At 40.8% G+C, this 15,522-nt stretch overlaps 1 protein-coding gene across 2 annotated transcripts in view; it reads left to right on the top strand.

Moving 5' to 3' along the window:
• LOC309537958 (phospholipase A2 inhibitor and Ly6/PLAUR domain-containing protein-like) overlaps positions 1-14,948 on the top strand; it is a 68,097-nt gene extending 53,149 nt beyond the window's left edge. For both annotated transcript variants that reach the window (XM_082233117.1, XM_082233118.1), the window contains 2 exons: positions 1,378-1,524; positions 14,541-14,948. In XM_082233117.1, coding sequence (XP_082089243.1) covers positions 1,378-1,524; positions 14,541-14,710 — 317 coding nt within the window. In that variant the 3' untranslated portion in view covers positions 14,711-14,948. The remainder of the gene's footprint in view (positions 1-1,377; positions 1,525-14,540) is intronic.
• The last annotated feature ends 574 nt before the right edge of the window (positions 14,949-15,522 follow it).

Raw genomic sequence — 15,522 nt, 5'->3', positions numbered from 1 at the left:
GCTTGTTGCTCTGAATAAATTGCATCTATTCCTCTTCTAAACCAAATTCCATCTCCTCTAGAACCTTATGCATAAATGACCAAGAGATATTATCAAATGCCCCCTTTTCAGTGTCAATAAACATCAATGCTGCTTGTTTTTTGTTTTTTACTTCCAGGTATTCTGGAGTCCTTAGCATGTTAGGGCTGTGCACTGGATTTGGTGAAGGCCTGGATCCTTAGTATATTAGCAGAGAACCTGAGCTTCATTCAAATGGGGTGAGACAGCCCCACATGGATGCAGGTTCAGTTGAGCAGCTCCAGGACTATTAGGGCCTCTACACAAGGGGTTTAGAGGCAGGCAGGACAGAGAGGCAGGCATGAGGAGAAATTGTGAAAAAGATGGACCTACTGGGCAGCTGAAAAGGGATGGGTTGTCTTTCCAAAAAGGCCTCTCCTTCTTCCTGCCCCTTGTAGCAGCAACCTCCAGGATCAGATCCTCCTTCTGATAGGTGGGAGGATCTGATCCTGCACAGTGCCAGTGCCCCTTGTCCCAGCCATATTTTTACTGGATGTTAAGATGTTGTTACACATCACCCCTATATCCAAGTGATTTGAGATTCTAGGGGTACCAGGCATGCTTCAACCCAGGGTCTGTGTTTCTCGTGGGACCAAAATACACAGCTGACATTGTGGTGCCTTTATGTTTTTTTATTATTTATAAATAGATACAACCTGAATCCTACAATGAAGGTGTCCACAAAAAGGAGATCTGTTCCTCTCACAGGCACAGTAGCATTCTTGTCTTGGAAGCTTGTCTTTTCCTGAGAACGGTCACATCCCTCATATTCTAATAAAACTTAACCCTATTACACAGGGAGCAGCCTCCATTCCTTTGATGTGTTGCTGTGCTAATCTGTTATTTTAATGACCCACTTCTGCAGATGGTCACCTCACAAGTAGATTGCTTCTGACATACATCAAGATAATTTGCTAGAATCAAGAGGTGTCTAACAAGCCAAAATGAAGACGTTGGCCTAGGTTAATTAACTCAGTGGGTAAGTCCCCCCAAAAAAGACCTGGGCCAAGAATACAAAGTTTAAGAAACCTTTATAACATTCCCTATGCTTTTTAAGCCTGTGAATGATCTATTTCAAACAGAATAATTGGATATCTAGGCTCATGAACAGCTCATGAACAGTTTATGGTCCCTTCAAGTTAATATTCAATTGTTTCAAATATTGACCTTACAACCCACATATCTTATCCGTGTCCTCCTAAATCAGCATTGAGCTGGTCCTGGTCAGTCTTTTAATTGGCAAAATAAGTGAATTAGCACACACAGATACAAAAATAGACAAAACCATTAACATGCTCCATATATTTGTGATCTTGGCAGTTCCTGATCGGAACATGATGGCTGAAAATGGTCTGCGGTGTCCAGCCTGCTTCTCCAAAGGAAACAAAAAGTGTAAAAGTGAGAAGACTGTCAACTGCCTTGAGAATGAGACCAAGTGTGTGGATTTTAAAGGAATTTTTACTAGAGGTAACACTGTTATGTGGGAATGTTCTGGGGTGCAGGAGAGGATATATTGACTAATTATATCCTTATCCAACTTGTGCTAACAAGTTCCCAAAATATCAGCAGAGTTTATAAACATTCCCCTTTAAGTTCGCAACGGTAACGTGTGCACAGGTTCGCTAGAACCTCTATAATAATTACTCTGGTAATTTCCCCTTTGTTCCCTCTTAAAATACAAGACACAACACAGTCTTTATAAAAGTATAAAAGAGTTTACTCACGATCTGTTCACAATATGATCCCAGACGGCAGACAGGCTTAAAAAGGTTACATACACTTTAGAATCTATCTTATAGGAAGATAGCCCTCTCCTCTCTTGGCTGAGAGCCAAGAGGGCATCCTGCTTCTTCGAAAGGTGATGGCAGAGAGAGAGAGATGGCTGCCTGCCCTGTGCTTTTCTCATTACCTGCACAGGTGAGGCCACACCCACCTCTGGTCACATGCGGAGGAAGTCCGTCCCCAGGAAGTTTACCTGTTTGCTGGACAGACATCCCTCTCCATGTACACTCTAGGAATGTTGTCATTGACTGCTCCTGTGTTTACATCCCATATACCCCTTCTCAGGCAATACAACATATACAAAACATAAACAACTTTATTCAACCACCCAGAGTCCCAGCGTGACACGTAGATTCTGGAAACTCTCTCTTGGTAGGGGTTTCGTCAGGATGTCAGCAGTCATCTCTTGGGTGCTGCAGTAGGATAGCTCCACAAGTCCATCCTGGATCATCTGGCGTATGTAGTGGTATTTAACCCCAATGTGTTTTGTTCTGGCCAGGAACTTCTCACTCTGCGTCAGCTTCAGGCAACTTTGATTGTCCTCTAGCAAGCTGACAGGCCCTTTTCTTACCAACCCAAAGTCCTTTATGAGTTGATCAAGCCAGGCGATCTCTCTGCAGGCTTCTGTTGCTGCAACGTATTCTGATTCTGTGGAAGATAATGCTACACAGCTCTGTTTATAACTGCCCCATGCAACAGGTCCATTCCCAAACATAAAAACATGACCACTTGTTGATTTATAATCAGCTTTATCCCCAGCCCAATCAGCATCAGTATACCCAACCAACTTAGGGTCTCTGACAGCTGGTAACCTTAATTTACAATTCATGGTACCCTTCAAATATCGCACCACCCTCTTTACACCTGCCCAATCATGCTCAGTGGGAGAATTCACTTTTCTGCTAAGAATCCCCACAGCATTAGCCAAGTCAGGTCTACATGTGGTAACTAAATACAAAAGTTTACCAATCGCCGACCTGTAGTCATTGTTGTCTGGCAACTGCTTCGAATCCTGCTGATTCTTCAGGAAGTCAGTAGCCATCGGTGTAGCAACTGGATGTGCATCTTGCATCTGCATGTGCTCAATTAGCTCGTGGATCTTCTGTCTTTGGCTGAGAAGAAATGAACCGTCCTCTTCTCTTTCCACCTGGATCCCGAGGTAATACTGGACATCTCCTAGCTCCTTGACCTCCACCTTCTTGCTAAGGTGCTTTACTATCTGTGTATAGTCTCGCTCACTTGCTGTGGCAATAATCAGGTCATCAACAAATGCTAGGATATATGAGAATTGTCCATTATTTGACTTACTGTACAAGCACTTGTCAGCGTCGCCTTGCTTGTACCCAAGTTGCGTCAGCATTTTATGCAACTTCTGGTTCCAGGCTCTGGCAGCCTGTTTAAGTCCATAAAGTCCTTTCTGCAGCTTGCACACTAGATGTGCCTCATGTGGTTTTACAAAACCTTTGGGCTGCTTCATGTAAATTTCCTCTGAAATCTGCCCATGTAGAAAGGCGGTAGCAATGTCAATGTGTTTCACCCTCATTTTCTTGGAGGCTGCAATGCTTAAAAGCATTCTTACGCTGCTGTACCTCACAGTTGGTGCAAAAACTTCATCATAGTCTTCACCAAAACGCTGTGAAAATCCCTTCTTAACCTTGAAAACCCATTTACTGCCAATGGCCTTCTTACCGGGAGGCAGCTCAGTGAGTGTCCAGGTCTTGTTCTGATGCAGTGCATCCATCTCCTCCTGCGCGGCCTTCCTCCAGAGACTGGCTTCTGCAGCTGGCATCTCCTGTATCTCTTCCCAAGTGGAAGGTTCCTGTGGAAACGCCGACCCTGCAAAGTAGGACAACCGTACTGGTGGGACACCTTTGTTGGTTCTGGATGAGCGTCTGACTTCTGGTTCTGCAACCGCATCAGCTTCCTCATCCTCCTCCAACGCAGGCATGTCCCCATCTGAGTCCTCATCTTCGTCTCTGGTGCCGCCAGGGTTCTGGTCCTCTGCGTCTTCTGGTGCATCGCCTGTAGGGGGCGCTGTAACACTCGAAGGCAGATAATTACTTTGTGGGGTCTCAAAAGGGAAATATACAGGACTTCCGGGGGCGGCGCGAAACGGCAATGGCGGTCCTCTTCAGTCTCTGAAGAGGGGCTCCGCAGAAAAGGATCGTACGCTACGGCACAGCGACGATCCATTAAGAAAAACCATGAGCAGAGTGAGCTCGTGGCCGTGGGACTCGGCAGGCACCTGGAGCGACCCCCGAAACGAAGAAGGGACCCCGTAAGGGGCTCCGGAAGCATGGAGGGGAAGCGGTGCTGTGAGTTCATCGCTCTTTCTGCTGGAGTGAAGCCACGCGGCTGCTGCTGATGAGCGCTGACCTTTCTTCTTTTGAACTGGATTACAAACTACTTACTCGTGAGTAAGGATTATTCTCTTTTGGATTACAAATTCGGGAATTTGGCTGAAAGCGGGGGACGAAAAAAAGGAAGTCCGTCTCTCCGCACTGCTTAAAGATCAAAGGCAAAGAAACTGACAGCTGGAAGCGATTTAAAGGGACATAAAAAATGGGAAACATCGTGCGCTAATGAAATTGGCAACTGAAAGGGTAAAGGCAAATTTTTCTTCTTCTTTATGGCATTGATCTAAATTGGGAATCCTCTCCTATTTGTTGGATTACAAAAATTTAAAGTTCCGAGTATCGGGCTGGCAGAGGGAAAGAGAACTGTTGCTGCGGGAACTGTATCTAAAGTGGAAATTGATACATTTTGGGCACTTGTTGAGGATACATTTAAAGAACTGTAGCAGACACCTTTTGGAGAAACTTTGTGGCAACCTGCGAATGCTCTGTAAGTTTTAAAGAGAAAAAGGACTGTTGTTAAACTTATGTTGTTAAACTTCTTGGGACTGCAGGGACTTTAATGGCGGACAAATTTCCTTCTTTCCTTTCTGAATTACAATAATACTCCCTCTAGTGGAGTTTTGGATTTACAAGTGCCTGGGAACAAATTTTGTTTTGACTCTCTGCGGTTTTCTTTGGTATACTGAGGGACTGTCTTTCCCATGGGAAGATTGAAAGTTTGACCTTGAGCCATAGACAGGTGTGGAATGAGTGGCCAACCGAAAACAAGGGCTGCAAAAGCGAAAGCAGGGAAAGGACAACTTGTGCAAACAACTTTGACAACTCAAACACGTAGATCATCCGTTCCAGCGATATTAGAGGAAGCTGGACAGACTACAACAGAGGATATGGCTGCAGGAGGATCTGAGTCTACCATTCTAAAAGAGATGTTAGATCAATTCGCAATTTTAAACAAGAAGGTGGACGACCAGACGGCAAAAATTGACTTAGCCACATCCTCCATTACAAAACTTACGGAACAAGTGACACAACATTCACAAGCAATTGGAAATCTTAAAGATATAACATCTGAGAATCGGAAATTGGCCGAAGCCACCAATTTGAAAGCTGACCAAGCAAATCAAAAAATTGAGGAAATAAAAGGGGAAGTAAGGCCACTACACAGACACATCAGTGACCAGCAAGCCTACCTGTCTATGGTCGAATTGAGAAATCGGGAAAATAATTTGAGACTCCGCCTTATTCCAGAACTTGAGAAAGAAGACTTGATTGGTTATCTGACAGTGGAGTTCTCCAAGTTCTGGGGTATAAAAGTTGATCAGGACTTTAAAATAATAACTGCATTTAGATTGGGAAGAGTAACAAGGAAGGACAGACCCAGGGATTGTTTGATCATTTTGAGATCTAAACAGGAGAGAGACAAAATATTGGACCTTCATTTTAAGAAATCACTTGAGTTCCAAGATAAGAGAGTGGAAATTTACAAGGATATCCCAAAACAACTTTTGGATCTCAGAGCTGTATACACGGATCTAGCAAGATTACTGCGAGGCAACGGGATACCTTACAGGTGGGAGTTTCCTCAAGGTTTATCTTTTACCTATAAAGGAAAGAAAATTAAAATTAAAACAAAAGAAGATAGCCAGAAGTTCCTGCACGACCACGGAGAGGACCTACAGAAAGGGACAGCGGCTCCTTGGCCACAACCACTGTCTGGGCTAAAACCATCACCTTCTGCCTCAGGTACGGAAGAAAAAGAGGACACCCCATTATAGAGTAACAACAGATCGACCCAGGATGTTTCTGCAGCTATATAGTTGGAACATTAATGGCGCAAACTCCCCGGAGAAAAGGAGAAGGATTTTTCACATTTTGAAAAAAGAACATTTGGATATAATTTGTCTGCAGGAAACACATGTGACAAGACTCCAAAGGAAAGTGTTGATTAATAAAAGATTGGGCCAAGAATTTATTTCATCAGACAGAGTTAAGAAAAGAGGTGTGGTGATCTATGCAAAGGAGAATCTGTCACCGAAATTTTTGTTTAAAGATGAACACGGACGAATTTTGGCAATTGAAACACAAATTCAAGGAGAAAAAGTTTTGATATTAGGAATTTATGCACCAAACGAGGGGAAATCGGAATTCTACAAGAAACTGCATGAGACATTGCTGGACTATCTGGACTATACTAACATCATTATGATGGGAGATATGAATGGGGTGGTCTCTACTTTAATGGACAAGTCCCAGAACCAAAATTTGACTAAAGATGGCAGACTACCTAAAACCTTTTTTGAATTGACTGACAATATGGATTTAATTGACATTTGGAGGACAAGGAACCCCCTAGGTAAAGAGGGAACATTCTTCTCTGAGGCCCACCTGTCATGGACAAGAATCGACCAGATTTGGGTAACTAGAGGGCTGGCACCTAAGACTGTAAGAGTGGAAATCTGCCCAAAGACTTGCTCCGACCATAACGCTCTGAAAATGGAATTAAGACTTACTTCAGCCGGTTCCTTCAGATGGAGAATGAATGACAACCTGCTAAGAGATCAAGAGATTGTAATGAAGGCCCAAAAAGCTTTAAAGGACTACTTTGAAATTAACTTGAATACCTCGGTGGAAAAGAGAATAATCTGGGACGCAAGTAAAGCTGTAATGAGAGGGTTTCTGATACAACAGAATACAATAAAGAAAAAACTCTGGAATGGAAAAAAGGATAAGATATTAGAGAAGATAAAAGATGGAGAGAAAAAATTGAGATTAAATCCAAAATCAAAAGAGACTTTGAGAGAAATTAAATTCCATCAATCACAATATATGAAATTGATAAATCAAGAAGTGGAATGGAAAATTAAACAAATGAAACAAAGATCTTTTGAATCAGCAAATAAATGTGGAAAACTGCTAGCATGGCAGTTGAAGAAAAGACAAAAATTGAACTATGTTACCAATCTAGAGGTTGAAGGGAAAAACATTCAGAAACCAGGTGAAATTAGAAAGTGTTTCCAGAAATATTTTAAAAAACTGTATACGCAAGGGCCCGAGGAAGTGTTCGAGATGGACAAATTTTTGAAAGCCAACGGCCTACCAGAACTTTCTCAGGAAAAGAGATCAATCTTGAATCATAGAATAACACAACAGGAAATCGAGGTTGCCATTCAGAATATGCAGCTGGGCAAGTCTCCAGGCCCTGATGGACTTACCTCCAAGTATTATAAGACATTAAAAGACTATTTGACATTACCACTAATGGAGGTTTGCAATCAAATTATGGATGGAGGGAGAGCACCGGAAACGTGGAAAGAAGCTTTCATTACATTGATACCTAAAGTGGAAACTGAAAAAACTCAGCTAAAGAACTACCGTCCCATCTCACTCCTTAATGTGGATTACAAAATTTTTGCAGACATTTTGGCAAATAGATTTAAAAAGGTACTGAATGAAGTAATTCATAAGGACCAGGCAGGCTTTCTCCCAGGTCGACATTTGTTTGACAACACCAGGAACATTATTGATATTTTGGAATTTCTGCAAACTAATATTAACACTAAAGCAGTGTTAATTTTTATTGATGCGGAGAAGGCCTTTGATAATATTTCCTGGAAGTTTATGAAGAAGAACTTGGAAGGGATGGGAGTGGGACGGGGGTTTGAAAATGGTTTAGAGGCAATCTACTCAGAACAGAAAGCTAAGTTGATAGTGAACAATGTGGTGACAGAAGAGTTTCAAATTGAAAAAGGAACACGGCAAGGGTGCCCTCTCTCCCCCCTATTATTTATTTCAGTCCTGGAGGTGCTTTTGAATATGATCAGGAAGGACCGGCAGGTACAAGGAGTACAGGTCGGAGAGAAACAATATAAACTGAAAGCTTTTGCAGATGACTTGGTTTTAACGTTAAAGGAGCCAGAATCTAGTACAAAAAGAGTTTTGGAACTGATTCAGGAGTTTGGTCGGGTGGCGGGTTTTAAGTTGAATAAACAAAAAACTAAGGTATTGGGGAAAAACTTGACATCTTTAGAAACAGATGAGTTTCAGAGGGAAACAGAGCTAAATGTGGTTTAAAAAGTGAAATACCTGGGGGTTAACTTGTCTTCCAAAAACTTGAATTTATTTAAAGATAACTATGAAAAATGTTGGTCTGAAGTTAAAAAAGATCTAGAAATTTGGTCAAGATTGAAACTTTCCTTGTTGGGCCGAATAGCAGCTATAAAAATGAACGTTTTGCCAAAGATGTTGTTCTTGTTTCAAACCTTACAGATCGTGGACAGAGTGGAATGTTTTGGAAAGTGGCAGAAGGATATCTCAAAGTTTGTTTGGCAGGGCAAAAAGCTCCGAATAAAGTTTAAAATACTAACTGACGCAAAAGAAAGAGGGGGGTTTGCCCTGCCAGACTTAAGGTTATATTATGAAGCTGCAGCCTTCTGCTGGATGAAAGATTGGTTTCTGCTTAAGAACACTGATGTCCTAGATCTGGAAGGGTTCAACAACTCTTTAGGATGGCATGCATATCTGTGGTACGACAAGGTAAAGACACATAAAATGTTTAAAAATCATATTGTCAGAAAAGCAATATTTATAGTCTGGACAAAATATAAGGACTTGTTAGAAAGCAAGACCCCGAGGTGGTTATCACCAGTGGAGGCCAAGGCTCGGAAAAAACCCAATATGGAGGTCGGCTGGCCGACATATGGGGAAATAATAGAAAAAATTGGAGATAATTGGAGGCTACAGAGTTATGAAAGACTAAAGGATAAGGTGCAAGATTGGTTTCATTATGCCCAAATCCATGAGGTGTTTAAGATGGATAAAAAAACAGGCTTCCAGGTGGAAAAATCGAAACTAGAGACAGAACTGTTAGAACCAAAGACTAAGTTATTATCAAGAATGTATAACTTGCTGCTTAAATGGAATACTCAGGATGAGACAGTTAAATCGGCCATGATAAAATGGGCTCAAGACATTGGGTACAACATCATGTTTGAAGACTGGGAAAGGTTATGGACCACCGGTATGAAATTTACGGCATGTAATGCCTTGAAAGAGAACATTATGAAAATGATATACAGGTGGTACATGACCCCAGTCAAGCTGGCAAAAATATATCATTTGACTGACAATAGATGTTGGAAATGCAAGGAGGCTGAAGGGACATTCTTTCACCTATGGTGGACCTGCCCTAAAGTGAAGGCCTTTTGGGAAATGATATATAATGAGTTAAAAAAGGTGTTTAAATACACCTTTCCCAAGAAACCGGAGGCCTTTCTTCTGGGCATTGTCGGCCAGAAGGTGTTAAAAAAGGATAGAACCTTTTTTATGTATGCTACAACAGCAGCAAGAATCCTTATTGCCAAGAATTGGAAGACCCAAGATTTGCCCACACTGGAAGAGTGGCAAACGCAGCTGATGGACTATATGGAATTGGCCGAGATGACTGCCAGGATCCGAGATTTGGGAGAAGAGGCAATGGAGGAGGACTGGAAAAAATTTAAGGACTATTTGCAAAAGTTTTATAAATTACATGAATTATAAGAATTCGCACGATCTGGAAAGATTAGCCCCAGCAATGAGAGTGGATGACATATGAAATTAAATAATAATTAATGAAAGGACTAATGTTTAAATGTTTAAAATGATATTACAATAAGTAATTTAAACTAAAACGTAAGTTTTTGAAAGTATAAATGAAACGCATGAAACAAGGTTATAATTTGCTGATATTTTTATTGTTAAGAATGCACTGGGAGGGAGATGTGGGGAAGTCCGATAGAAAACTGAAATAAGCCTTGAAAAGATCTATATTTTCTTTCTTTCCTTTCTTTGTTGTCGATGTTTCTCTGTATAATTGAATCTATATCCTTATCTGGAAAAAAGCAATAAAAAATATTTTTAAAAAAATCAAAAGGGAAATATACAAACTCTTGAGTCCTTTCCAACTCATCTGAAGAATCCACAACAGTGTTCTTAGTGTCTACTTTTCCATATTCATCAAAATAAACCGCATGGTATGCATTTGTCTTACCAGTTTGTAAGTCCATAATTCTGTATCCTTTGCCTCCAGAAGCATTTCCCACAAGGATGCCTGCTTTTGCCCTGGAGTCAAGCTTGTGTCTGTGTTCCTTGGGCACGTGGAAGTAACACGGACTTCCAAACACACGTATGTGCGACAGATTGGGAGCTTTCCCATGCCAAAGTTCAAATGGTGTGCACTCTGCACCTTTAGTTGGCAGTCTATTCTGCAAATAAACCGACGTGTATACTCCTTCGGCCCACAGCTTTTGTGGCAAACGTGCATCCTTTAGCATGCACCTTGTCATGTCCATAATGGACCTAAACTTTCTCTCAGCTATGGCATTCTGCTGTGGCGTGTAAGGAATTGTGGTTACATGTGCAATTCCTTCCTTGGCCAGGAGAGCCTGCATTTCATTTGAGCAGTACTCACCTCCATTGTCGCTCATTAACACAGCTGGAGCTCTTTGGAATTTATTCTTGACCATGGCAATGTATTCCTGGAGCTTGTCCACTGTCTCACTCTTCTCTTTGAGGAAATATACAACACAAAATCTTGAAAAGTCATCCAGAAATATTAAAATATATCTATTCTTTCCCAGTGAGGGAACATTCATGGGTCCACATATGTCAGTGTGCACTATGTCAAGCACTTTGTTGCTTCTTTGTTCTGCACAACGTGGAAATGAAGGTTTTACAGCCTTCTCAGTAATACAGCTTATGCACTTTGCTGGAGCTTTGTTGCTCTGCTTTACCTGCAAACCTCTTACAAGATCTCTTTTCTGTAGATCCAGAATGACGTTGGTGTCCCTGTGTCCTAGCCTTCTGTGCCATAGGTCCAGATCTGCTTCATCCTTCTGGCTGGAATGTGCCACTTTTGCAGACTGGTTCTCTGAAAGATCAAGCTCATATACACCATTTATTAGCTTTGCTTGAGCAAACACTTTGCCATTTCTAGTCACTTTACATTCTCCATTTCCAAATGTGACCTGGAAACCTTTCTTGTCCAAAGTGGACACGCTGATTAAATTGCAGCTCAGCTCTGGAACATACAAAACTCTAGAGATTGTGTTCTCAATGCATTCATTGCTTATATTGCATTTCAGGCTCATGGAACCTGCACCTTTTGCTTTAACAATGTTGCCATCTGCAATCTCAATTTCAGATCGTTCTTCATCATTTATCTCATTAATCTCATTAAAATAGTCCCTTTTATATGAAAAATGCGAACTGGCACCTGAATCTAAAATCCATTTGTTACGTTTATTTTCACGATTCTGGACAGCTAAGTTCCTTTCTTGCAGTAACCATGTGCATTCACATTTCCCCTTCTTTTCCCCTCTTGGCTGAAAGGGGTGGGGTTTCTTTGCTTTATGAGCTCTGCAGTTCTTTGCAATATGTCCTTCTTTGTTACAATTGAAGCAAATCACTTTCTTAGGCATCTCTTTGGACTTTGTACATTGCCTAGATGCATAACTGCTGTCCTTGCTTCTAGCATTTCTCACTGGAGATTCAGCTCTATCTCTGCATTCTTCTTTTAAATAACCAATCAAGTCTTTAAAAGTCAGACCTTGTCTATGAGCCATCAAACTTACAAATGCGCTAAAACGTGGTCCAAGTGATGATAACAAAAATGCTATCTTTGTATCCTCATCAAAAGCTTTGGGAGTCAGATCAATTCTTTGAATAATCTCAGTAAACTTGTTGATGTGCTCTGTGAATTCCTCTTTTGAATTCATCATCAATCTGGTTAATTTACACACCAAGTTTCTGAAGCTGTTTATGCTAGATTCTCCATACACGCGCTCAATATCTCTTAAGATTTGAGATGCATCATCTGTACTATTTATTAATGATAGCTGCTCATCACGAAGTCCACTCAAAATTATGTGTCTAGCTTCGCTGTTCATGCGTTTCCAAGCACTTATCTTGGCTAAATCTTCCTCAGACGATCCTGTAGGCTGAGGCTTTAAAGCTTCCAAAATATGCTTATAATCTAAACATGCTATCAAGCGCTGCTTCCAGTGCATGAAATTGTACTCATTCAGCACAGGCATTCCTAGCTTTGCATCACTATCAAAAGCTGCTCTAGCCATCTTAAAATCCAAAATTTGAAAATTCTTCAAAATTTCAAAATTTCTCAAAATTTTAAAATCAAAATCTCAAAAATCTCAAAATACAAAACAATTCTTCACTGCCTTGGGTCACTGTGAACTCTGAGGGAAGGGGGGGGGTTGCTTAATTCCCCACTGCACAATGGAACAAAGGACCATGTGCTTACCAGGAAGTTAACTCAGAAAAATACTACTCAACTCAAAATCACAATCCAATGCAATCCTTCAAAAATACGCAGAAATATGCAATACTGGGGCCACTAACCCTTTGTGGGAATGTTCTGGGGTGCAGGAGAGGATATATTGACTAATTATATCCTTATCCAACTTGTGCTAACAAGTTCCCAAAATATCAGCAGAGTTTATAAACATTCCCCTTTAAGTTCACAACGGTAACGTGTGCACAGGTTCGCTAGAACCTCTATAATAATTACTCTGGTAATTTCCCCTTTGTTCCCTCTTAAAATACAAGACACAACACAGTCTTTATAAAAGTATAAAAGAGTTTACTCATGATCTGTTCACAATATGATCCCAGACGGCAGACAGGCTTAAAAAGGTTACATACACTTTAGAATCTATCTTATAGGAAGATAGCCCTCTCCTCTCTTGGCTGAGAGCCAAGAGGGCATCCTGCTTCTTCGAAAGGTGATGGCAGAGAGAGAGAGATGGCTGCCTGCCCTGTGCTTTTCTCATTACCTGCACAGGTGAGGCCACACCCACCTCTGGTCACATGCGGAGGAAGTCCGTCCCCAGGAAGTTTACCTGCTTGCTGGACAGACATCCCTCTCCATGTACACTCTAGGAATGTTGTCATTGACTGCTCCTGTGTTTACATCCCACATGTTAGTCAAACAGAGGGGAAAGGCCTAGTCTTTGGCTGGGTCATAGAGACTCCCTCCTGTTTTCCTTCTCTCCCCCCCTTTCCCTTTCATGTTGCTGGAAAAGTGAGGGGGAACACTGGTCTCTCTTACTGGTCCCACTCTGCACCCTTCCTTAGTATTTTGCCTGCCTGGACTGTGTCTTTTATCTCTCATAATGCCACTGGCTTGTACAGAAGGAGGGTTAAAAGTGAGATATGCATATAAAATACCCTTCCAAACAAAAGTAAAAAGTGCATTGATTGCTCCACCCCAGTTGCATCTGGATCTCTCCACCAATGAGATGCAGTCCAGGACAAACTATGTCCCTCTTGCTCAAAAAACATATTTATTATGTAAAATGAATGTAATAGATGTCCTTAAATTCTGTGACAATGAGCAGTATCTGGCTAACTCAGACCTTCAGTGCAAGGATTTACAGTTGTGCAAAAGAATAGCTGGGCTCTTCTGCCTACATGTGCTCTGTTTCCTCCTAAAATCTGCTCCACAATTGTGGAAACTCCCGGAATGGATTTAGGGGATACACAGGGGGAGGAAAAGAGGGAGGCTATGTTCCTTTCCAAAAGCCTATATCATTTTGCCGATGTCATGAGTTAGCTACATTCGTAAAAATATAAAGCGCTTTATATGCGTTATAACATTATGGAATTGATGTTGTGGAGTCCCGTCTTTCACCAATGGGACTTCCATGTATGAAGTTTACAATGTATTAAATTGAATCACTTTTTTGATGTGTCTAGATCCAGTCTTAGATGCATAGCTCCAAATCAACATAGTTTTGAGGAATAATGATGTTTTGAGGGGGGGATTGCCAAATCTCTTACATAAGAGTTATTTTCTTACCCAAACTACTAATGGTGAAAATTATGAAACCCAGCCAGATGGGTGGGGTATAAATAATAAATTAGTAGTAGTAGTATTCTTGTATATTCATCTTTGGACTTGACATCTTTCCGCAGGGCCTGCAAGACAGAGCTGTTCCACCAGGCCTTTGGTTAGGGCACAGCCTGACTCCCTCCTTTGGCAATCTTTACAATACTTTAGTTTATGGTTGCCATCAATTTTGATTTTAATTAATTCTTATGATGTTTTTATAATGTTGCACTATTTTAGTGTTGTTAGCCGCCCTGAGCCTGGCTTCAGCTGGGGAGGGCGGGATATAAATAAAATTTATTATTATTATTATTATTATTATTATTATTATTATATTGTTCAGATTTCTGAAATATACGTGTTTTAAAATTAACTTATTTAATTCTCATTCACCATCACAGGTACCATCTTTTAGTCCCTGGATGAAGGACTAATGTCAGCATTTCTTTCCTTTTTTCCAGCTTATTTTATCCACAACGATTTTTCTTTCCAAGGCTGTGGAACAACAGATTTTTGTCGCATCCGAAAAAAAGGAAAGAGAGTTGGAGTAGGGAAATATATCCTTTTAGTTCAGCGAGAAAGATGTTATAATGCTTCACGAATATCACACCAGCCTGAACATGAAGGGTAATTTGCACAGTGTAGTCAATGAGGGGGAATTGGAGGCCTAGTGGTGAAATTCAGGACTCAGGAAGTCTAGTTTTTCTTTTTTTGCTTTTGGTGGAGATAAAGGGAAGCAAGTGGTAGAGAAAAAGGGGTCGGAATTTGGGGGTTCTAACTTCAAAGAGCCCTGTAGTGTATCATTAAAAAGCAGTTAAGTTTTCATTATGATTATTATAATACAAAATAAATGGTTATGGGAAATAAAATGCTGGTTCTTGGATGTTTCTTTCAGATTCAAATGTGATTAATATTTATTGGTTTAGCCGAAGATATTACAAAAGATAAAATACATGAAACGGGATAAAAACATAATAAAATACATTACACAGCTAAAATCATTATTAAAATTGAATGTTTTCTTAGATAAGAGGTTTCTCCTCTGAGTGATTTAACTCGGGGCATCTTTTCAACTCCGGCACCTTTCAGGTGGGTGCCATTACCATTTTAAGAGAACAAGGAAGAATTCCATGGTGAGCTCCTGCACCTGTAAATCTAGAAAAAATAGCACTGATCCCAACATATTATTCCCATTATAATCATCCTGTCTTTTTATAATTAAGTTTTAGTTTTTCTTCCATTACCAATTGATTTAAAACACCAAGTCTTCTTTCAGATGAATACTTCAGAATGGAGAAGCATGTAGGCTGAAAGTTACAGGACCCATAATTAACATGCTAGAATTCCTATCGGTCAGATTGACAAGCAGGCGATAATGATGTTTGTAGACGCGGAAAAAGCATTTGATAATGTGGCGTGGGACTTCATGTTGAAGAATCTGGA

Source organism: Podarcis vaucheri, assembly GCF_965113315.1.
Source record: "Podarcis vaucheri genome assembly, chromosome: 7".
Taxonomy (NCBI): domain Eukaryota; kingdom Metazoa; phylum Chordata; class Lepidosauria; order Squamata; family Lacertidae; genus Podarcis; species Podarcis vaucheri.
Note: the sequence above shows the minus strand (reverse complement) of the source record. Positions and strands in the feature narration are given on the sequence as shown.